General features: G+C 45.5%; 1 protein-coding gene across 1 annotated transcript in view; it reads right to left on the reverse strand.

Moving 5' to 3' along the window:
* The window catches only part of ARHGEF5 (Rho guanine nucleotide exchange factor 5), a 48,211-nt gene extending 25,821 nt beyond the window's left edge, over window positions 1-22,390 (reverse strand). The window contains exons 1-3 of the mRNA XM_048516286.1: window positions 22,199-22,390; window positions 3,443-7,379; window positions 1,754-1,838 (exon numbers count right to left, since the gene is read on the reverse strand). Coding sequence (XP_048372243.1) covers window positions 1,754-1,838; window positions 3,443-7,379; window positions 22,199-22,255 — 4,079 coding nt within the window. The 5' untranslated portion in view covers window positions 22,256-22,390. The remainder of the gene's footprint in view (window positions 1-1,753; window positions 1,839-3,442; window positions 7,380-22,198) is intronic.
* Window positions 22,391-25,466: the final 3,076 nt, after the last annotated feature.

A 25,466-nucleotide genomic window follows, 5' to 3' on the forward strand; every position in this document is an offset into this window, starting at 1 on the left:
CAAATAATTTAACAACTGGTTGTGTACAAGTACCCTTTCAACAACCAGTTCTACCGAAGTGGTGCGAACCTGCTGAATCCCACCACTGGATATGGCTTTGATCCATTGATTCACAAGCAAAAACATAAACAGCACTTGTGCAAGTTCTTATGCAACACCACGCACATTCCTCCCTATGTATTATAGTACCCAGAAATTGGTTTCATAAGATGTTGCGCTAGCTAAAATGCAAGAGGGGATACAGTATGTTCGACTTAGCACAAGCAGCTACTGGAGCCTTGTGGTTCTGCTTGTGCAAGAGCTCCAACACAAGTGAACATTTTGCACTAAATCCAACCCTCTTGCTTTGGAAACTTTGCACTATTCGGTATAAGATGGCAGTTGTCAAGCTTCCTAGACCCAAGATCTTCAATCCCTAGGAGGCGGTATAGGACTGTTTGAGCTACCTACATGTGAATCACAGCCATGCGAGAAGAAAAGGGGAAGTCAGAGCTATGATCTCACAAACGTCAATGCCAGAACCGTTATCTGTGAACCAAGAGAGCTGGAGATAGGGACCACACACTAAGGACTTGAAAGTGGGCCATAGTGTGGAATAAACCAAAGGACTAGATGACCTGTGTGGCCCCTTCCAACTCTATGATTCTAGGTCTGCAGCCACTCCCATGCATCAACAAACATGGGTTTAGAACAGTAAAAAAAACCATTTGAGGGGGCACTTTGCATAGATCCTGCCTCTAAAGCGAGTCTGCCCTGTGTCATTTCCCCCGAGCTGGTTTTTTTTTTGAGAATCGTGGTATTCATGAGTCTTCTGAAAAATCCTGGGTTGCATTTGCTCGCAAGCGAACGGCCGGGCAGGAGGCGCTTTGTTTCCCTCAGTTTTCCTTTAAATAATTTTTTTCCGCTGCTTACATCAGCATAGCCACGCAGGTGCAGATGGTCCTATTGTGATATGATGAGGTGTCAGCATGGCTGTGTGGGTTCATTTGTGCATGCCTGTGTAGCCACGCATCTGTGGGTGGTAAATTAAAAAAAAAAGACACGCCTCCATGCAAAGGCGTGAAAGCAACCTGGATTGTTTCCGTGGGCTCCAATTGCTGCCTGCATGGATGCATGCAAACATGAAAACAGATTACATTATCCTGCCTGCAACCTGCTATACATTTGCTGTGCAGAGTGGGCCTTAGTCTCTACCCCTAAGTGGCTTTCCCTCACCCTCGTGCCACTTTTCTTAGCTTGCTTGAAAAGGAGGTATGGTACCTTTGCTCTCTGCCCAAACACTTTGGCAGCAGGTCATTTCAAAAAAATCAGCAAAAAAAAGTAAAAAAAAGTATCTGTAGTTGCTCCCAACCCAGCAGGGGATACACTACAACCTGATGGTTGTAGCTTACGGGTAGAGATCCCTGATTTAAGGAAATACAATCAGTGGCATTTTTGGATCACGTTGACAATATTATACAAAGGCCAAATCAGTAACTCTGTGAGATTTGCAGAGAGATGGATTTAATTAGACCAGACTGGAATGATAAATTTAGCAGTGTATATCAACATACTTTGTTTCCCCTAAAATGTTTTCACTTTGTTTTCACTAAAACGCCTATTGATGTAATAGGATTTCTGTAGTTAAAAAAAAGCAAGCATTTTGCTCCATAGCCTGCACAGTCTGTTTGGAAAACGCTGGCAAGGTTTGAAGATCTATCGCTACTGGCGTTTCAGGGGCAAGAAGAAAAGCAGTTAACATTGGGAGACTCACCCTTGTAGAGCTCTGTCCATGTGATCAGGTGGGTCTTTGTGTGCAGGGGTATAATTCCTTGGAGGGACGATATGTGCTATCACTTCTGCAAATGGAAACACAGGAGAGAAATTTCAGGAAACAAATACTTTACTATCATATAAGTCACATAGAACTTCTCTATTTGATGGTAGGGGTCCTATCAGTTTTCCTTACTTCTGTCCATAACATTTTTGGACATTCTTTCCTTTTTCACCAGCAAAGAGAAATGATAGAATGCAACTCAATTCCTACGAAAGCTAGTTCTAGACATTAAGTGTATAAGAAGACCCCTGTTTGATTGCCCCTGAGCAGAGGCGTAGCAAGGGGGGAAGCACCTGGTGCGCCTGTGTGTCCTCTGCCCCATCCTGCCCCAGAACGCCCCTGCCCCCTCGGAACGCCACCCCCACAGGGGCACCTGCCTCATGTGTCGCGCTTCCCCTTCATCCCCTTGGAGCTACGCCTCTGCATCAGAGTTTGTCTACACTACACTAACATCCTCTTAGCCAGTTTTTGTCAGATGTTTTGAGAAAACCCAAAAGCTGGGCATGAAGGCAATAGCCCTCCTCTTTAACATGTCTGTGGAATCTGATGCTCAAGGGTATTTGGTCTCAAAACATGGAAGTTCCATTATGTCAACATGGTTAATCTCCTTTGATAAACCTATCTTGCATGGGATTGACTAATCCCTTGTTTTGAACCATCTAATGCCAGTCCCACAAAATATAACTGACGTGGCATCGTGGTTTGACTAAAACATGGAAGTCCCCACTCGTTTCTGAAGTCGACAGGGTGTCCTTGGGCCAGTCCCGTTCCCTCCTTTCTCACAATATTGGCGTGAAGATAAAATGGGGAAATGAGAACAAAACATGCTGCCTGAAAGAAAGTGGGATAGAAAATTTACTAAACAGATACACGGCCACTGCCATAGGTGTCTTTAAAATAGTTTTAGAGGAACAAAACAGCGCGTCACACACTGAAGACGGAGGATCAATATATTCAATGAATGTATTTATATATATTTTATAATTGTCCAGTTACTGAATCCAATGATTGTAAATTGTCCAGTTACTGAATCCAATGATTGTAAATCCAATTTACAATCATTGGATTCAGTAACTGGACAATTATAAAATATATATAAATACATTGATTGAATATATTGATCCTCCGTCTTCAGTGTGTGGCGCGCTGTTTTGTTCCTCTGTTATATACGTTACACACAATTTGGCTTGTTTTCATGTTTAAAATAGTTTTAGACATATTTGTAAGGACAGGTGTTAGGCAGAATAATGAATCGAACCTCCGTGTTTGGGTGCAGCATACCTGAAAGACCAGATGCTATAGACAAAAGGGGGTGGCAGTCACCTTCATATCACCTTTGTGGGCCTCCTGGTTTGCCTTCGGTAGAAACAGGATGCAGGAATGATGCCAGCTCTATCTATTCCAGATAAGTAGATGAATTTCCTAATTTACTCATTAGCAAGAAGAGGAGTATCTAATATGCTGAGTAAACAGGAAGTTTTGTGGAGGCCTTCTGGTGGAAATTTCAATATTTATGCAAGAGAATGCAAAATGGAAGTCAGGCAGACCTCTTAGCTCGTCAATTTGTGTGCACTATTTGCTTTATTTTCCCTTTTGGCTAAGGGGCAAGGATGCATTTTCACTCACCAAATGGATTTTCTGTCGGTATGGAGACCTTCCTCACGCCCAGTCGATGCCAGTCTTTGCTTTTTGTTCGGATTTTGGCCAATATCTCTTGTGCCTTCGCGTTGTGCTCTGGGTCTTTTGCTTCCAATCGCATAACATTTCTATTCGGACAACTGATAGATTTCTCCAAGGGCGGGTGCTTGGCTGTCCGTTCCTTCCTTGGGAGTGCTGGGGGGATGGTCTCTGCCTCTGGCTTTTCCAAGCCCTTCCAGAGCCTTCCAATTCCTTCTGTCATTTGCTGAGTTACTGTAGAGTCCACCGCGTCTACCCTGGCATCAGCCGTTTGTTGCCATTGTGGCCCCTGAGAGATGGCATGTTGCTTTCTCGAGCGTCTGATAGTTGGTGGGGATGGGGGGCCGAGCTGGAGGAAATAAATTGGGTTATTGAATGCTAGCAGTGGAGGGCTCTGCATGGAAGATCTGCCCTCCACAGCTTCAGGCATTTCCTGGCACCCCAGGGAAGGCTGGGGGCTGTGATCCGACAAAGATTTACCATTGTACTTGTCCGTAATATTGACTGTTTCCTCAAGAGTACAGGAAGGGTCTAGGGCTGATGCTAAATTAGAATGTGTGACCAACGGACTGACTCCCGAGTCCCTCAGTGTATTTCCGTGGCCTTGTGGAGCTCTCCCAACCTCCATGTTGGCCAAATGAACTGGAGTTGTTTCTTCTGTTCTGCCATGGGCACGCAAGATCTGGGTGCGACTTTTGGCTTCAAGAACAGATGGTGAGGTCTGGGTGACTGGGTTATCAGTGGCCAAACTCGTAGGTATCTGGGCAACACCTGCTAAGCAGGTGTTGGATTCTACTGGTTGCTGGGCAGACTGGTTGTCGCCTATAGTTGGAGGTACACTGAAGGAAGAAGCAGGAGGTAGGTTGGGAAGATCAGTGTTAAAATCAAAAACTGGAAGCTGAGGGAGGAAGAGGCTGACGTTAAGCTCGGGAGCTGTAGCCTCCCTCATCTGGCTGGCATTAGTTATGAAGGGTTCGAGGGATTGGTTGGCATTAGGAGCAGGGCATACAGAAAGATTGGATTGTGGAAGAAGCACTGGCAAAGACTCAGGATGTTTGGCACCATACTCCAATGATGGAGAACAGTCAAAAGTGAATACTTGATCTGGGAGCTGGTTGGGACCAAGTTCTGAGACAAGTGGCACGACAGAAGCTTCCACGTCGAGCGTGGGAGCTGAAAATACTGGCACAGAAGTAGGCTGAATGGTTAGCAAATGGTCAGTTTGGTTGGAAGAGGGCAGTAGCTCTAGGGGTTGTGCGGGATGCTTGGGATCAAGATTTAGACATGGGGGCTGGGCATGCAAGTTGGCATCGGGTGGAGGGATTTCAAGCCAGGCTGACTGTCCACAATCCAGTGCGAGTGGAGAGGATTGAATGAACTGGCTGAAAACTGTTTCATGGGTGTCTGTCTGATCAGGGACAGGCACAGAGGACAAAGGTATTGGGGATTCACCTGCCGTAGCAATGCAGGTGTTAGAAGACGAGGGACTTTCGGAGCTGTGCTCACATTCTGTTCTCTGCTCTTCAAGAGCTACAAGACCAGGCAGGTGATTCTTGTCTACGTAAAGTGTCTCTCCTTCTACTTCTTTGTTTGGAAACACAAGATGCTGCTGGAATTTCTCCAGATCATTCACGCCAGCGTCTTGTGCCTGGAGCAACTCTGGATCCATCGAAGTCAAAGATGAAATAGGGTTCACTTCTACACTCTCTTTGTCTATATTGAGCAGATCCAGACTGGGAAGTGTTGTTTGCAAACTCCTGGGGACAGAGCTATCAGTCTCTTCATGGAAGTCTATACTAGCAGTGGCCTGTTCATGGTGAATCTGGGTATCAGTGAAGTCACTACTCTGTCCCGAAGCTTCTCTGCTAACCGCTATGCCCAGCAACTCTTGGATGGAATCAGGTTCTTCTTCCACCATAGCATAATCTACTGTGCTGTCTTTGGCTCCCTTGCTAGCATCTCTCTGTACTGAATCAGTCACACTTATGATCCCTGGTGTTGAAGCAAGAACATGACCTTCACCGTCAACAGGGTGCTTCACCAGTTGGGAGTCATGCAAGTCATGTGACTCAGGAGTTACTGCTAAATCTTCAACCAGCAATGTCATTCCTTCACCACCCAAAGTCCTCTCACTTTCCCCTTCCTTCACATTTTCCTTACACTCATTTCTGCTTCCCTCAGTCTTGTCACTGTCTTGCCTACTATGGGGGACTAAATAAGTGTGGTCACGCCCACCAGAGTATTCCCATTGTCCAGCATCGGGCTGTGCCTTTGGGCTTTTGCTCACAAGCACAACATTTGCCTTTGTTGTTTGTTCATGTGGTTCTAGTAATATGAACGCTGACTCTGGGCAGGCGCCTAGTGGGAACAGTTCTTTGAGAGGGAAGGTCAGTCCTTCAGACTCAAGGCAAGAATGATTGTTGCTGAATTCTGGAACGACCGAGCCGTTTTCCAGATCGTTGAGTGTTTCCAGACCTGGTCTGAAAGATTGAACTGGCCCCTCTTTCTGCCTCTCTTCCCTGATTGTGGTCTGTACTTTCATGTCCCTTTCCTGATTACTCTCCTGGTCTAATTCTGGCCATTCCTGCTCTGTTTTAGTTGCATTCTTCATTTCATCCCAGTCCAGATTTTCCTCCTCTTCCTCCGTACTTATGTCCTCCAACTCAGACACTTCCATCTTTTCAAGCTCTGGTTTTTCCAACTCTTTCTGTGTAGATTCCAATTCTCTACCATTTGCATTGCTTTGCACATGCTTAGTTTGGATTTCCTCTTTTAGAGAAGAACGAATCTCGTTTCTTCCTGTATTGTCTTCCATCTCGTCCTCCTTCCAGAGACGGCGGATGCTGGAAAGAATGGATTTTTCCTCCAAATCTTCCACCTCCTGCCCTGTGTCTGAATGATTGTCGGCTGTCTTGGAGGGTGAAGGAGATAAGGTGGGCGTAGGCTTTGCTTGGGTCACATCAAGATTGATTCTCCTGCCTTTAGAAAGTTCAGAGCATTTGTGAGAAGCAAAACACGTCATGTCATCCTTTTGTCCCATGACCTCTCCTATATTCCCTTCATTGGCTGATGAAAGACTGGGCTGTACCCTAGCACCACGGTCAATTTTTGAGGACATCTCGTCGCTACTTCCCCCCTGAGCTTCCATTTTATGAGCAAATCCCTGCTGGGCCTCTAGTTCCCCCGGCTGTTCTTCATTTGATCTGGATTTAGAAGACTCAGCGTTCTGATGACATTTTGCAATCCTGTGATTCAACAGGGGGCATCTGCAAACCGATTCTTCCTGTGTAGGAAGAGAGTCTGTTCTCACGGCTTTGTCATACTGTGTCTGAAGGAGTGTGTCATTACAGTCCAGGGCTTGGGGAAATCCAGCAGGAATGGCGAGACCCTGCAACTGTTCCACAGCTGCCTGGGTGAGAGGGGTTGAGTCTTGTTCCAAAGGGGTTGAGCCGGAAAGAGAAGACTGGTGACCCCTTGAAGAATAATCTGCTGTACATTCTCCTCGATAAAAATCCAAAGAGGGGTTCTGCTGATTCACTTCCTGTACGCCAAAGTTGCTTTCCCTCTCTGACAGTCCTGTCAAGGACCTTGGGCCTTGCTGTCTGCTTTCCACATCCACAGATGTCTCTTTTTCTAGAGGACTGTATCCGAAGGTGCTCCACGACTGTTCTTCAACAACAAAGAGAAGGGATATGTCTTGAGAGGAGGAGACCTCTTCCTTCTCCTCTTCCTCCTCTTCAGAAACATTACTCATGGCAAGAAGGTCTGTGACTTCATGGTGCCGACTGCTGGTTGGTGCAGGGTCTGAGGGTCCTCCGGGCGAGGTGGTAGCCGCAGGCGACGGCTCTCCTGCTTTAGTATTTTCAGACTCCATCAATGGTGCATTCTGAAAATGGGGGAAAGGAAAAATAAAATGTTATTGATAAGAAATGGCTGAACTGGAAATTATACCCCACAAAACATTTAGAAAGGCAGGGTGCTCGGCTGACAGAGAACACATCTGGTAGAGATCAAGTGGCCATCAGGAAGAAAATGCAAGAATCAGAAAGGCATTTGAGAGGGGAAGTGAAAGCCCCCAAAAGACTCCTCCGGAGTTTTCTATGCGAGCCCTAAAAAGTGATTTTATTCATATCCTTGCTAAACTTATATCCTACCATTTCTTCCTAGTGTGGACCCAAAGTGGCTTATATCCTTCTCCTCTGCTCCATTTTATCTCCACAACAACCCTGCAAGGTAGCTTAAGGTGAGAGTGTGTGCTACTGACCCAGGGTCACTATAAGCATTGCGTTTATAGTGTTATGTGGACCTTTAGTCCTACTGGCTGACTTCCACTCCCCAACCTAGCAAACAGACCAATTTCCACACTATTATATGTTGACAACACAGTTATTCTTACTTACGCCATAGTAGAGCTTTGAAGAGCCCATCGGGCACTCGCTCAAGAGGAGCATATATTATTATTATTATTATTATTATTATTATTATACACATTACAGCACAGCACAAGTGTCTGGAATTCATCTCTGAATATCGAGTCCTTCCCAAGGACCTAGGATATTAGAGGTATTTGCGTAGAATATGTGCAGTTCCTAGAAGTGCTGCTTTCTGCAGCATGTGGACTGATGTTCTGTCTTAAGTTTAGGCTTTCCAGATGTTTTTCAAGATTTCTTGGGATTCCTCCTAGAGCACCAACTACTAGTGGGATTACTGTTGTTCTTTTTTGCCACAGTCGTTCGACTTCAATTTGTAGGTCCTTGTATTTTGTGATCTTTTCCAGCTCTTTGTCCTCTACCCTGCTGTCAACTGGCACAGCAACATCTATGATCCAAACATGTTTTTTCTCTACCACTGTTATGTCTGGGGTGTTGTGTGCCTATTATTATTATTATTATTATTATTATTATTATTATTATTATTATTATTATTATTATTATTATTATTATTATTATTAATTCGATTTGATAAACTGCCCTACCCCCAAAGGGCTGTACTATGACAATCATGGTACAGTCATGGTTAAAGTGACCAGATTGTCACCTTTAAAAACTGGGACCAGGGTGGGCGGGTGCACGCGCATGCAGGAGCGCACTGCCTTTTGGGGTGCTCCCTGGTTTCCCACCCTGTCACAGGAGCGCCCCAGAAGGCAGTGCGGCAACCTTCCAAAAATCGGGAAAGTAAAAAAAAACAAATTGGTTTAAAGCGGGACTGTCCCGCCAAAAGCGGGACGTCTGGTCACCTTGGTCATGGTTGTAACCTGCCCTGAGCCCTTTGGGATAGGGTGGGATAGAAATATAAAAAATAAAAAAAATATAAATAAATCCAAATGGGGGAGTTCTGCAGCAGGGATGGCACAGCAAAGGCAGTGATAACAATGTAAGTAATAAAAATGCAACATCCACAATACTATATTACAATAATCATGTCACACTTCTGTCTCTATTTCTTATTTAAATCATGTAAACAAACCTTCTAAGACAGTACACTTCACATTTCATTAAAGAAACAGGACTACATATTTCATGTATTAAGGAACCAAATACCAAGTTCATACTATTTATATCCAATGTAGCCTTCTCCGTATCAATAGTCCAAAGAATTTAACTTATCAACACTTACATATTCTCTGTTAACAGAGTTATTATTCTGATTATAGGGTTCCGGGGAGTGGATAGTACATAATAATATATAGTTTGCATTGTTGTAGTAGACTGTTTTGTGATTTATTTGACAGATTACCCATTGGATACCTCCATGATATATTTACACATAAGGTTGTGGTACTGAAGAAGGAGACGAAAAACGCAGTTTATGTGCGATGCGTTCTTGCCAATGTAACCTATTACGAATGGATTACAATCTCTACCATCTATGTATGGATTGTAAACAAGAAATTCTTTGGACTATTGGACTATTGATACAGAGAAGGCTACATCAGATATCAATAGGGTTGTGTGAACTTGGAATTTGATTTCTTAACACACAAAATATGTAGTCCTGTTTCTTTAATTAAATGTGAAGTGTACTGTCTTAGAAGGTTTGTTTACATGATTTAAATAAGAAATAGAGCCAGGAGTGCGGCATGATTATTGTGATATAGAACAGCAAGGCAGTGCCATATTGATCCTAACGGGGATTTGGGCAGCATAGAAAGGAATGGAAAAAAAACCCACCTTCCTGCTGCCTAAATTGCCCCATTGGGGGAACAGGCTTATGCCACACTTTTGATTGGCATAAACCAATCCCATACTGAAATGCTAGTGGAAGTCACCCTTGGGAATACTCCTGGCTCTGCTTCACCTGCACCACTGTCTGCTTGGATGCCAGCATAGCTCCACAAAAGCTCCTGCATCTGGGTTTGGCCCCTGTGGAGCTGTGCAGCATCCAGACACCAGCTCATTCATTCTCTCTGCCAGCGTGGAATGCATTGGTGGGGCCTTTTCCTGCTTCCTGATGCCATTCTGTGCGTGCATGTGCACGCACACACACACATGCGCGTGCATCTGGATTGGGCTGTTAAATCTCTCAGACCCAAATTCTTGATTTTTTTTTCCTAAAAAGATTACTAAACACAAGTGGGAGACTGATGACCATGAGATCAAACTAATTAGAGCAGTGATGGCGAACCTTTTTGAGACAGAGTGCCCAAATTGCAACCCAAAACCCACTTATTTATCGCAAAGTGTCAATGAGGCAATTTAACCTGAATAACCCCCTCGAGCAGGGGCCAGCCTACTGTAGCCTCCAGCAAGTTCCACATGCGCCACTCCGCACCTCTCTAGCATCTCTGCTGCCTGTGCCCCCCCCCCCCCCCGGCAGCAGCCACCTGGAGCACAGGCATCAGGCCCGCCAGCTGAGTCCTCCCTGCTCGCTGAGGTGCACGCACATCGTCCAGTGGCCCATGCCAGCCTAGATGTGTGGGGGGGGGGGCCCGATTTCTCCACCCCACATGACGAACTCTGTGTGTGCGTGCCCACAGAGAGGGCTCTGAGTGCCACCTCTAGCACCCGTGCCATAGGTTCGCCACGACTGATTTAGAGTGTTCACAAATTTAGTTGCTGTGTTCCAAGCGTCTGACTTATGGTCAGCTCAGCTATCCCATGTAGCTGAATCAGCACAGAGAATGGCCTCAGCAACTTTAAGGTACTTCCTTACAAAAGGGGGCTCTCATATGTATGCATTGAACATCTTTCAGGGCGAGGTGATCCCACAGTTTACGTATGGCTCCCAGATATGTTTCTACAATAACTACTATAAACTAGATAAATTCCTTAGATCCGTATTTGGAGTACCTTGTTGCATATCCAATAGCCTGCTTAGGCTAGAAGCCAAGTTTGGTCCCCCTCCTAGTTTTACACTATATGTTTCTGGCACACGTTAAATTCTTCCCATCTGGATTAACTTCATTCATCCTTTCAGACAATTCCATTTCAATGTGGGTGAGAGCAACAGAGAGCAAACAGCATCCCCTTGATTATGCCAGCATATCTGTATACCATCTCAGGTTCCAAGGAGGCAGAGCATTAACCAAACAGAGGCCATGAGAGATTATCCTTCAAGTTGGCAGATCATGGGCTCATTCAGCCCCAGCAGTGGAGAATCATCACCCAAAAAATCGTTCCATCATATTATCTTTACACATTAGAATTCCCTAAATATTATAGAGTTTTTCCTTTGACCAGATTTAATGCCCTACCATCTGCTTTCTTTGAAGGAAGATATTCAAGTATCCCTGATGCGCATCACCTCTGTCCTTATCAGTCTGGAATGGTAGAAACAGTCAAATGTGTGGGGTGCTGTGAGGTTTCCGGCTTGTATGGCCGTGTTCTAGCAGCATTCTCTCTTGACGTTTCACCTGCATCTGTGGCTGGCATCTTCAGATGCAGGCGAAACGTCAGGAGAGAATGCTGCTAGAACACGGCCATACAGCCCAGAAACCACACAGCATCTCAGTGATTCCGGCCGTGAAAGCCTTCGACAGTACAGTCAAATGTGTTCTCTTACATTTCAGTTCTACAACATGTACGCCACTCCAATTCTGTCCAAATATCCAGGTAGACTGTTTCAACAAAACCACCCTTAGAGTAGCAAACTTTTCTGCTCTGGCGCGTTTAACAAAGCCTAGTGGTCTAGTGTTTCAATCATTCCAATTCTTCTATTTTATTAGTTGTATATTTCTTGTTTTAAGTTCCTGTTTGGTGTATTTAATTTGTAGCCTTTTTTTTTTGGTGTATTTAATTTGTAGCCTTTCGGTCTGTCTGACTGTCTACCTATCTACTGCAGCATACATGAAGCATCCAATAGTTTAGCTTTTTTTTTTTTCACTTATTGTGAAATAAGCAGATATTTTGTTAGGTCATTTGAACACTTATTCAGTAATTATTTTTTTTGTATTTTACCTGTTTTTGTGCTGGTCCTTGATTGTGATAAATAAATACTACGTAATAGCCCCACTGGCCTCCTGAAACAGGGTGAGGCAAACCGACTCACAGAATGTGGTTCTGGGCACGGAATTCATGTTCTTGAAGCTCAAACTACATATTACATAGAATTTCCTGTTTCTTTTTTCTCCATGGCCTTTTCTGTAAATGAAAACCAGTCTGGGCAAGCCGCCAGCCTGAGCAAGGAAGGGTGGGTGGGGACCGTCTACTTAATCCTTTCTCTTCCAGATGTTTTTCAGCTCAGAATCATCCTAAGTACCTGCAGCGCAGAAGCTTGGAGAGTTCTACATAGCTTTTCTCCCTCTCCTCCCAAAAGTCAGAAGTAAGTAAATAAATACAGTACACAAATGGAGGGGAAGTGAAAAAGCATCTTCTTCGAGGGATCTTGCAGAGAACACAAGTGGAGGGGGGGAAAGGGTAAGCCACCATTTCTCCAAAAATCCTTTTCTCTACTGCAACTCACAACCTGCCCTGGGTTAGTTGTTTTAAAGTAAGTGAGAGAGAGAGAGAGAGAGAGAGAAAGAGAGTATAGGAAGAGGAAGACGAAGAGGGAAAAGAATAACCGCTATGAAACAGTTGCACATGGCTAGATTTATAAAAGAAGGTTCTATGTATTATGGCTGCAAATATCTGCTTGAAAATGCAGGGTTGTGGCTCAGAGGAAGAGCCTCTACTTTGAATTCAAAACTCCCCATGTTCAATCCCCAGCATCTCCAGTTAAAAAGATCAGGTAGTAAGAGATGTGTAATACCTCTGCCTGAGACCCCAGAGAACTGCTGACAGTCTTTTTTTTAAAAAAATTATTGTATAGTTTGAAATTTCAGTACATCTATACAATATATGCATTCTTGTTGACATATTCCAAACCATACTTTTCCCCCCTTTCCCCCTCCCCCCTCAATTTTCTTTCCCATTTATTCAAGTAAGCAGCAGTAAGTTCATTCTTTGTACTCTCTTCTCCCATATTTCTTCTTTGACTCCAATGTCTTTCATCCAGTCCACAAATTGTGTCCATATCTTCAAAATGTCTCTCTGTTTCTCTTGCCATAAATGATTTCTAACTGTTGACAGTCTTGAGTAGACGCTACTGACCTTCACTACAGTGGTGTAGGGGGGTGGGGAAATGGTGCCCAGGCCCCACCCCCCTGCACGGTGGCAGCCCCCTCCGTGGTGCCCTGCCCCCAACCCCCACATAGCTGAGTTCAGCCAGCTGCTTTTTGCAGCCTGGTGGGAAAAGCAGCCTGGTGGGAACTACACTTCCCAGGAGACCTTGCGAGCCCCAACTCACTCACAAGGTCTCCTGGGAAGTGTAGTTCCCACCAGGTAGCTTTTCCCACCCGGCTGCAAAAAGCAGCTGGCTGAACTCAGCTAAGTGGGGGGGGGGCACCACAGGTGGGAAGGAGGAGGGGCATGGCTGGGGCTCGGCACAACATGTGCACGCTCCCCGTGCTGGCCTTGACCCGGGCAGCATGCACACTTCACGCCAAGGCCCAGCCACGCCCCTCCTCCTTCCTGAAAGTGTGGGCGGTGATTTTTCTCTCCCCCCTTCCCGTGATTCCCACAGAGGCACCCCGGGGAGTTTGTCCCCGGATGTCCTCATGGCAGCTACGCCTACGCTTCACGGACCAAGGGTCTGGTACAGCACAAGGCAGCTTCATGAGTGTTTAAAGAGTATGGGAAATATCCAATAAAGTCTTAGGCATGATTCTTAACTGTCCCCGCATCAGCCCCATGGAGATTGAATAGATGAGCATTGGGGATTCCATACTGAGGACTTAATTCCTAGGCGCAGATGGGCTTGATTCGGTTTGGGACCACAGAACTGAGGCAGAGAGTGAAGTCTTACACACACACACACACACACACACACACACACACACACACACACACACACACACACACAGAGAGAGAGAGAGAGAGAGACCTTTTAAATTAGGACACTTTAGCCCTGCCAACTTCTAATTCTGTTCTAGCCGATCTCACATAGAGATTTTACACTTGAAAGTCGGGTGATGGGTTTCACACCAACCCTAGTGCTGATTGCAGGGGCAGGGCAAATGATTGATGGGGCCTAGCCCCTATTTGCACCATCGTGGCTGCAGGCCTGGACTGCACGTTTCTCCATTACACCGCACAGGTGATTCTAGCGAAAGGGTGTGGTGTTAGCATTCTCACTGAGACCGGGCTGGCTTGTTTCTTCTTTCCCGAGAAGCAGGTGCAAGAGAGGGCATCCGTGGCGCATTCCCATCCTGTCTGCCACCTGCACATGTGTCTTATGGAAAGGATGACGTTGGGTCCTCTAATGCCAGGGCTGGATCTATGCCCTCACACGCTGATAAAAATCTGTGAGAACAGATGCTTAGCAAACAGCTGATTGCTGCCTGGAACAAGGGTGGTGGCAACATGAGACAGAGTTAATTTAAAAGGAGGGAGTATTTTCAAAATGCTCGAGGAAGCTGAACCAAATTTTATATACAGTCAGTGGTGCAAACCCTTCCTATTCTTCATATGGGGAGACTTTCACTGCAATCCTCTGCAGTGTTACTCCATTGATTTCAATGAGCTTAGATGGGAGTAAATATTTTATCTTCTCCAGGAATTCTTGAAAGCTGACTATATGAGCAGTATAATTAAAGAAAAGAAAGTACACAGCAAAGAGATGTTTATGTAAGAGGCAAACTTTTTCCTCTTCTCTCACATAGTCCTCTCTCTCTCTCTTTCAAAAAGAAAAGTTATGAGGCAAGTATCTGAGACACAATCCACTTGTAGGCCGCAGCCCAGAAGCTGTTGGGTTTTTCCGGGGAAGGAAATGGAAGCACAGGAGGCTGTAGCCATTTCCCTGCCAGCAGCTGCCAAGTCTCTCTCCGATTGCTCCCGTTTTCATTGAAAACCAAGCCCAGCTTTGGGGTGTAGCTTCACTCTGGTCTGTTGCTTCACGTTCCAGTCACTGCCTAACAGCCATGACAGTCAGAAATTGCTAAGTACTGGGCCTCCCTTCTTCTACGGCAGGGGTAGGGAACCTGCGGCTCTCCAGATATTCAGGAACTACAATTCCCATCAGCCTCTGTCAGCATGGCCAATTGGCCATGCTGGTGGAAAACTGATGGGAATAGTTCCTAATTTCCGCCAATTCCTAATCTGAACTGGAGGAAGAGTGAAATCTCCAAGTCAGCTGGCTTTCGCGGTATCCTCCTTACATCTGATAGACTATCCGGCTAAAGCAGGGTTGTCCAACCCGGCGCTTCAGATGACCGTCGTAGGACTACAATTCCCATCAGCCCCCCCCTGCTGTATCTGTGGCTGAATTGCTCATGACAGCGGCCAGCAGGCTGATGGGAAGTATGAATCCCAGGGTATCTGAAAGCGCCGAGCCATGGGCCCTCTGTGTGCTAAAGACTTAATCATGTGTAAGAGAAAGGGGAGTCACATGTCATATTAGCTAAATTAAATTAATCTTGCCAGCATTAAATTAATCTTCAGTGTCCTATATCCTCCAGGTGGAAACCCTCACAGACTGATAAGACCAGGTTAGGAAGATGAGATAGCTGTCTTCATCCCTTTCATAAACTCTTTTGTCGCCTGTGAAGATGGAAGGCTTAGAAAAGATAGGAAATGAAATGGCTAATACGTATTTGTATAGCATCACTAGAGCATTCAAATTCTTGGAAGACATTATTGCATAGACTTATTGTGAGCGGGTGCCGGGTCGGGAAGAGGAGCCTCGTCCTCCACCCCCAGACAATATCTAATCGTAGTCCTGTGTTATCAAAAACAAATGAACAGCCCAATCTGAGGTGTTGCTTTAGAAGCAGGTCCTGCTGGGCTCAGTGAGATTCCTGGTAAATGTGCTTTTAGGATTTTGGCCATGAAGCCTGATCCTACTGTGCATGTTGACTCAGAGATGAGCTTCGCTGAAACTTATATGTATAAGCAGTGAGAAAACCCGTGCGCAGTAGCCATTCCCAGAACCATAGAGAAGAAGGTGGGGAGGGAGAGGCAGCAGATTGATACGAGGTTGGCTCTGACCATCAAAACTCTTCCTTGCCAGTTCTCACTCTAAGACCTTGGTGGCGAACCTATGGCACTCCAGATGTTCATGGACTACAATTCTCATCAGCCCCTGCCAGCATGGCTGATAGAATTGTGAATCTCATGGTATCCTGATAAATGCCCTACTAAGATGTTCACTGCTGACTTACAAGGGGCTGGTTCCTTTTATGATTATCTGCAGGATCAAGGAATGGCTTCCATGAGTGAATGAGCTAAAGATCTATGCCTTGAAAAAAAAACACCCAATCTTTTCTTAATCTAGATACCAGCGAGCCCCCCCCCCCCATTGCATTCCCAGTTATCCAAGTTCCAAATGCCAGTTTAGTATTTGGATCTGGATTGGATGGGGTGGGGGATATTCCAGTATTGTCTAACCCCTAAATAACCCCCATGTTTCAAGTGACTCTTGGTGCCCTTAAACAAGGTGCCTGTAGTTATCTTTCATTGTTTCTTATAGGGGGTAAATGCTAAACTTTCTCTAGGGCAGTGGTGGCGAACCTTTGGCACTCCAGATGTTATGGACTACAATTCCCAACACCCCCTGCCAATTGGCCATGCTGGCAGGGGCTGATGGGAATTGTAGTCCATAACATCTGGAGTGCCAAAGGTTCGCCACCACGGCTCTAGGGTAATCAGCAATGAAACACTCAAAAGCAAGCCAAGCAACTACTGACCAAAAGCCTCTCAATGCAGACAGAACCAACATGCTTAAAGAACCAATGCAGAACCAGACAATCCCAGCAGAAGCATGGGACAATGTGGCCAGCCTAACACAACAAATATCGAAACACAGAGTCCTCCAAGTCAAACTGCTTTGATGAGGAATGCTGATGCAGGCCCAACAAATGTCAAAACCAAGAATCCAAAGCAAACCACAGACCTGACGCAAACCAACTTGAGCAAAGAACGCAATGTTGCAAGACCAACAAAGCCAATTTCAAAGGACAGAACTGAAGGCAACCTGGCAAGCAAGGGGAGCATGAGGAAGGGCTGCAACATTTGGGACTCTTTAGTTTGGAGAGGAGACCTCTGAGGGGGGATATGATTGAAGTCTATAAAATTATGCATGGGGTAGAAAATGTCGACAGAGAGAAATTTTTCTCTCTTCCTCACAATACTAGAACCAGGGGGCATTCATTGAAAATGCTGGGGGGAAGAATTAGGACTAATAAAAGGAAACATTTCTTCATGCAACGTGTCATTTGTGTTTGGAATATGCTGCCACAGGAGGTGGTGATGGCCACTAACCTGGATAGCTTTAGAAGGGGCTTGGACAGATTTATGGAGGAGAAGTCGATCTATGGCTACCGATCTTGATCTTCCTTGATCTGAGATTGCAAATGCCTTAGCAGACCAGGTGCTCGGGAGCAGCAGCAGCAAAAGGCCATTGCTTTCACATCCTGCATATGAGCTCCCAAAGGCATCTGGTGGGCCACTGCGAGTAGCAGAGTGCTGGACAAGATGGACTCTGGTCTGATCCAGCAGGCTCTTTCTTACGTTCTTAAAGAAGATGCTGATATAGACACACCTTAAACAAGAAGACGCTGATATAGACATACCTTAAAACCAAAGAAAAACAGCTTTGAAGTGCCAGCTGCCTATATGCCCTATTACTCCTGAATATTTCTGGGATTTTTCGGGATCCATTTCCTGGAAATTTAGACATCTGAATATATTAGGACAATTATGATAAGGTATTCTTTTGGATATGTGTCTGGATTGGAACTATCTGAACGCACAGCCCTAGAACAAGCCTCACAAATTAGACATGGGCAGACAGAATTTGGGCATCGCTTCAAACACAAGCCTTTGCAGTTAAGTCATTCAGCTTCTTCCCGTGATGAGAAATTATGCACCTTAGAGAACCTAAAGCTTTTGCTGGAAATTGCTACCACCCATAAGTCACAAACATGTTCAGTTATTTCTCATAATGCCAGTAGAATGTTCTGGAATGTGGAGTGACCACACTAGCAGAGTATGTATAGCGTATTTAGAATTTAAAAAAATATCATGCCTGTCTGCCTGTATGTAGAAGCACTTAGAGTGGCTAACAAGGATTCAAGTACATAACAAGTTGATATTAAAATTTAAATAAAAATAAAACTATCGATGAAAAAAAATCCAGAATGAAGACAAGTGAAAATGAAGGTTTTTTTAACTATCAGGTGTTGCTATCAACCATTTTTTCTCTCATCTCTAATCAGATCTGCTCATGACTAAATATATATGAATATATATATGAATATATATGAATGCACACAGCTGTCTTATACTGAATCACAATGAGGTCAGCTCTTTCATATTACCTCTGGCAGAGGTAATTAACTGGCAGAGTATTAACTGTTACCTGATTCTTTTTATTGGAGAAGCTGAGGATTGAATTTGTGGATCTTCTGCATACAAACCAAGTGCTCAACCACTGGGCCACAGCCCCTTCCCAAGTAGGGGATGCATTCACACTCTTCCTATTTATTGATGGATTTATTTACTAAGGATATTTCTATTCCACCTCTTCAGAGGCCTGCTCTGAATTTAACTGTAAGATGGTTTACGATGAAAACCATGTAACAATATGAAAACAAGCCATCAGATGTAAACAGCATAAAAACTATTCATAAAACAGAAGAAGACTATTTAAAAGCTGGTAAGATAAAACCCCTGATAAAAAGAGGTGTTTTGGTCTGGTGTCTAAAGGAAAGGAAAGTAGGTGCCAGGTGAGCCTCTAGGGGAAAGTATTCAAAAGGCAAGGTGCCACCACAGAAAATGCCCTTTCTCTAGTTGGAACCTACCTCACTTCTGAAGGTGGTGGCTCAGAGATGTAGATCTTAACTGGTTGGCTGGATAGTACAGAAGGAGACATCTTTCAAGTACTTTACCCCTCCCGCCCTAATATTTAGGCCCTTAAAGGTAAGAAGCGGCACTTTGAATTGTGTCTGGAAACAGATGGCTATCCAGTGCAGTCTTTCATCGCAGGTCACACAATCAACAAAACTCAGAAACTGAAACCGGGGTATCCTATATACAAAGCGTGCATTTTACCACTAATCTATCAAACATTCCTTTAATTTGACTTTGATAGATTTTGAAAGCTTGAGGCAGATACATGGGTAGGGAGGTCAATAACACCCCTCCCCCAAAAGTTTCACACAGCCTGCCTAAAATATATCAAAACAAAGAGGTCATTTGAACTTGTGACTTTTAAGGATCTCTTTGAAGTAAAAAAGGAATGCTTAGTTCATGGGAGATGGATACAAGAGTATGTGCTTGTTAATGCTATCATAATGTTAGTTACTAGGCACAATTTAAAATGCTGGTAGGGCACTAAATAGCTTAGTGCTGGGGCACTTGAAGGCCCACCTCCTTCCCTACTGGCCAACCTGCCTGCTAAGATCCTTTTACCAAGATCTGCAAAAGTGAAGTGAGTGGCAACCACAGGTAGGACTTTTTTTGGTGGTATCTCAACACCTCACTGAACAATTCACTGTTCATTGAGGCGTTTTGCTGTCATTAAGGTACCTGGTCAAAAGGTTTATTTTTTTACCGAGCATTTGAACTAAGGGATTCATTTTTTTTTTAATCTCATGGGGGTATTTTACGGACATCATTTTAGGCTGTTGGGTGTTGTTTTATGCTATTTTTTTTATAACCCTGGCTTGTCTTTAATGATTTGTTTATAGTTTATAATTCTTATGCTGTTGCTTTTAAAAATGCTGTGAGCCTCCCTATCAAAGTATTTGGAGAGGGGGCATATACATTTTCTGAATGTATAAAGTGTCAAGTCCACTTATGGCAACCCACTAGGATTTTCAAGGCAGTGACTAAGAGGTGGTTTGTTGTTGGCTTCCTCTGTAAAATGACCCTGCTGCTCCTTTGTGGCCTCACATCCAAATACCAACCTGGGCTTACCTTGCTTAGCTTCTCAGATCTGACAAGATCAGGCTAGCCTCCGCCATCCAGGTCAGAACAAACATTTTCTAAATACAATTCAAACAATTCACTTAGTCACCCCAGTGCCCCCCAAAGGGCTGTACGCATCCTTTCTCCCTACTTACGAGAGTGTCATAATCTGACATCCACAGCCCTCAGCAATTATTTCATGCATCATTCCTAGAAGTATACTAGGATCCAGCACTGATTCCTATAGATCTCAGCAATTCCACTCCCTTGCCAATGAAGAGCTTGGAATTAGTGTCCACTTAGCTCGCCAGTGGGTGATAGAAAACACTTTCATTAGCAGGCCCTTACATGAAGATCTGACGAACGTCTGACGTCTTGTTACTTAACACGCCCACCCCAGCTCCTTATCAGATCCTGCATGCAGTCTCTAAGTAGCTGGCTCCAGACTTGGCCTCACTGACCCAAAGGAAGCAGTCCTTCCAAAGCCATTATCATAATAGCATTTCAACAGTTAGGATTTCACATGAAGCTGTCTTCTACTGAATCAGAGCATTGGTACATTGGGGGGGTCAGTATTGTCAACTCAGACTGGCAGCCGCTCTCTAGGGCAGGGGTCTGCAACCTGCGGCTCTCCAGATGTTCATGGACTACAATTCCCATCAGCCCCTGCCAGCATGGCCAATTGATAGGATTTGTAGTCCATGAACATCTGGAGAGATGCAGGTTACAGACCCCTGCTCTAGGATCTCAGGTGGAGGTTTTTCACATCTCCTATTGCCTGGTCCTTTCCACTGGAGAAGCCAGGAATTGAACCTGGGACCGGCATGCAAAGCAGAGGCTCTTCCACTGAGCCACAGGCCCTGGCCTAAAACAGTTCACTAAAGCTAGGGGTGCCCAACCTATGGTGCTCCAGATGTCCATGGACTGCAATTCCCATCAGCCTCTGCCAGCATGGTCACTTGGCCATGTTGGCAGGGGCTGACGGGGATTGTAGTCCACGAACATCTGGAGCACCATCAGTTGGCCACCCCAACTAAAGCACTTCTCTACATCATCTCGTTACGATCTCTACACAAGCAACCCAATAAAGGAGATTGATATAGCACTGTTAGTAACCCTTACAACAACAACAACGCTTACATCAGGGCCTGCATTGTTCTGCAGATAGGAAGTAGAGTAGACAAGACAGTACAGGGGGAGAGGATATAATATCCCCCATGCTATCTTCAGCTGAAACAAGCAGCCATTTAAGGGCCAGAAAAGCAGCTTTGAATAACAGAGAGGGAAGGGAAGGCAGATGCAGTTGGCTTTTTTAGCCCTGGACCCAACCTGGTGGAACGCTCTGTCCAGTGAGATGCAGCTCCGCAGGGTCTGTGAGCTGTTCCACCAGGTGTGTGGTTGAGGTAACTTAGGTTTTTCCGTCTTGGCCTCCCCCTCTTCCATCTTCATAGAATCACAGAGTTGGAAGAGACCACCAGGGCCATCAAGTCCCTACCATGCAGGAATGCACAATGAAAGCACTCCCGACATATGTTCATCCAGCCTCTGTTTAGAAACCTCCAAAGAAGGAGTCTCCAGCACTCTCCGAGGCAGTGAATTCCACTGTTGAACAGCTTCCATTTCTCTTTTCCACCGACTCCCTTTCTGTAGTTTTAGTATTTTAGTACTGTATTTGAAAATGCTGCCATCCATATCATCAGTTTTAATGTTACAAGTTATTTAAAATTAATTGGACTATTTTTGTTATAATGTTGGAAGCCACCCTGAGCCCAAGAGGGGAAGGGTAGCACATAAGACCAACAAAATAAATAAAACAAATAAGTACAACCATGTAGGGCTGCACTTTACTAGATCTGTTCCTAATTGAGGGCTCCAAGCCTTGCTATTTTCCTTCAAATGGTGCGGCAAATTTCCATCTGTGGATCTCCCAGCTTCTAGGTTGGTTCTCCTGTTGAGAGGTAAGTTCTCTTAAGACCACCCGGTGAGCTGATGCCAGAGGCAAGGTTTACATCTTGAATTTCCATGGGCCATTGTATATTTCATCTTCTAGCCTTGCTGGATCAGGCAAGAGGTCATGTACAGTTATAATCTGCCTGTGACAGTGGCCAGCCAAATATCTCTGCAGACTCACAAGCAAGGCATAGTTCCCTCCGCTGGTACTTGGGGTTATAGGGTCCCTGGACATGGAGTTTCTATAGAGCCCAGTTTCTATAGACAGCACAAATACCTTCTGCATGTAAACTGCCTTCTATTTTTAACTCACATTGTCCAGACAGGCATATTCAGAATCTGAGACTGGTGGTTTAAAAGTGCACAGTACCTTTTTTGGCAGTCTCCGATGGCAATGCATCCTGTTCTGTGTTCTAGTGTATCCCATTTGCTCCAATCCAATAAAATGCAAAACAAAACAAAAACGAAACCCACAAAAAACACCTTTATGCAAACTCCAGAGCACCGTCCCTTGCTCTTAAGTCAGCGGCCAGCCCCACATTGCTGAAAGATGGCTTCACCTCATTGTCTATCTCAACCCCTCTAGTTTGGTAGTAGTAGTAGGAGGAGAAGCTGCCTCTGAAGAGTTTGCAGACAAGGCGTGAGGGAGAGGTCCTCTTCTGGACCCTGCACGAAATGCCCGGAGGCAGCCCCAGAAAATGTTCAGATCCAGCAGGATGTTCAAAAGCTACTGTTGCATGGCTCTCCCCCAACTTCCTGCTGTACAACACAGGGAAATAAAGAAATCCAGCACTGTTTGCTCAAAGCGCATTGGCGAGGCACTCCTGCATTGTGCCTGAGCGGAAGCCAGAACGTTGGGCAACTCTGAAGATCTAGTCTAAACACCCGTCTGTGACTAAGTGAAGCTAAAAGCATATACTAAAAAAAAGAAAAAGAAGAAGAGCCCCCTCCCCGGCACCTTTGCTTGTGACATCACTATCAGCTCCAGGAAATTTCAACACACTTAGCTGCAGTCTGCAAACAAGCCCTTGCAGCTGCAGTAGAAGGGGAGAGCAGAAGGGAAAAGAAAAAGAAAAACCAGTCGACTGAAGGATGTGAAACTTTCCCTGGGTGCCGTCACCCGGGCATTGAGTTGACCATCTGGTACAGAATCAGCATAGATTTGCAGATTGATCACAAGCACCACACAACAAAAACCTCAGTAACCACATGCCACTTTTGCCACACTATTTGGGAGCACAGAAATCTTTTAGGGGATCCCACTGTCAAACAAAGCACCTCTAACTGTTCATAGATCACCTGACACAATGTCTTCTCTCTCAAACAGCTGATGAGAACATTCTCAGGCCCCTTCTGCACATGCAGAATAATACACATGCAATCCACTTTCACCACTGTTTGAAAGTGGATTTTGCTATTCTGCACAGTAAAACCCAGCTTCAAAGTGGATTGAAAGCAGTGGTGGGATTCAAATAATTTAACAACAGGTTCCAGCGGTGGGATTCAAATACTTTAACAACAGTTTGTTTACAAGCACCATTTTAACAACCGGTTCTGCCGAAGTGGTGCGAACCGGCTGAATCCCACCACTGATTGAAAGTGGATTGAAAGTGCATTATTCTGCATGTGCGGAAGGCAGAAGCGTACCAGGGGCAAATGGTGCCTGGAGACAAATTGTCTCCAGGACGCCCCCCAGGCTCTGCCCCCCACCACCCTAGCTCCACCCCGATGCCCTCAGGCTCCACCCCCACTGCCCTCAACCCTGCCCATGTCACCATGGACATGGGCAAGGTCTAGGGTGCCCACCTCCCCCCCCAGACTCCCCCTGCTGGCTGGGTCCCAGCCGGCAGCCTGCAGTCTCTTCTGAAGAGATGGGGGAGACCAGGGTGGGGTTGAGGGAGCTCGTCGTTTTTTGCGTGCCTCGGATGGGGTCGAGGCACGCAAAAACAATGAGACAGCAGGACTTCCTGGTCACGTGGGGGCCTGATTTTGCGCCCCCCCATGTGACCAGAAGAGTGGCGCCCGGGGACAAGGGGTACCCCTTGTCCCTAGGCAGATACGCCACTGGCGGAAGGGGCCCCAGTCAGTGCAACATGATGTCCATAGATACAGGGAGGCTGTTCTTCACCACACCTATCAACAGCTTGTTTTTCTTAGGTATGCACCCTGCTTTTACTACTTGTGGGCTGCATGCTAGAGAGACAGCCATAGCTCAATAGATGTACATTTTTGTGATGCAGTTGTGTTCCACTGTTTGCTGTATACTGTTCATTATTCCTAGTCTCATTCTACAGTTGTAAAACCTACTTTCGTTTCCATAAGGAAGGCAGATTACAAATCAAATGAATGGCAGGTATAGTGGAGGCATCCCCTCCCTGTATGCCTCATACCTTGCATGCCAGTCTGTGAATGTGAGAAAGACTGCATGGCACACACAGAGATTTGGCAGTCCTTTGGAATGGCACCTGTCCTTTCAAAATACCAGGCTGTATTCTGGGATGTTTGTGCATGGGGCCGGGTGATTTGAGACAAGCCCCACAGCTTGTTTCATGGAATCCCTATGCTTGAATCTACCGGATCACTTAGATAAGCATCAGAGGTAAGATAAGCAGCGCTCTCACCTGGAGATTAGCCAGGTGGTTTGGTCAGAGGTGGGGCTTTACCTGTAGTGAATGATGCCACAGTTTTGGAGCGCCCTGCTCAGAGGCGTGGGCTGAATGCCTACACTGCTGTCAGCCAGGTGGAAATTATTTTTTTCACCCTCTTGTTTGGTTCTTCAAATGAAACATGTTCACTGGGTCTGGCCTGCAAATGTTTTGCCATGGGGGTCCCAGAGCAGTGATTGCTGGCAATTGTGGTGGTGGAAAAGCAGCACATTCTCGTGCAGTGGAATTTTCCATTCGGCATGACCCACCTATTCTCACCCTAGAGCATACAGAAATTATGCTCGAGGGCAGTGATTCCCAACCAGGGTTCTGTGGTACCCTGGGGTGCCGTGAGCATGTCCCAGGGGTACTGCGGCAATGCTACTGGGGCCCCCTCACTTTTGTGATGTTTCCCGCTGGCACCAGCAAGGACATGGAGCTGGCCCAGAGGGCAGGGCCTGCCGCAAGGTCAGCAGCCACTTCCCACCCACCCCCACCCCCCGTGCTTCCCTTCACCCCGGGAGGGGAAGGTGGGGGGTGGCAAGCAGGAGAACTGGGAGGGGAAGGTAGGGGGATGGCAGGGGTACCGTGACATATGAAGAGTGAGGTCAAGGGTACTGTGACATTGAAAACGTTGGGAAACACTGCTCTAGAGTATGTGTGTCAGCAGCAAACTACCCAGACCACTGCTATACTGAACACCTCCCCTATGCAGATGACAAACTGCTCAAAACATGGTTTGTTTTGAACCATGAGCACATTGATCAGGCTTGGAGAAAAATGTTCTGTGTCCTTAATAGAGGCTTAATGTGTGGAAATGGGCATCTGAAACCTTTCATGGCATGGAGGCAAATAACATTCTATTAAACCGACTGGGTTTTTTTTTTTAATCCAGGGAATTGATCACCTTATGATGTGTTCATCTTCACCTAAAGCTAACATTTTAAACAAGATACATCCAAATGTCCATCGCATTATTTTTGCAAACTTTGC

Source organism: Sphaerodactylus townsendi, linkage group LG14, assembly GCF_021028975.2.
Source record: "Sphaerodactylus townsendi isolate TG3544 linkage group LG14, MPM_Stown_v2.3, whole genome shotgun sequence".
Taxonomy (NCBI): domain Eukaryota; kingdom Metazoa; phylum Chordata; class Lepidosauria; order Squamata; family Sphaerodactylidae; genus Sphaerodactylus; species Sphaerodactylus townsendi.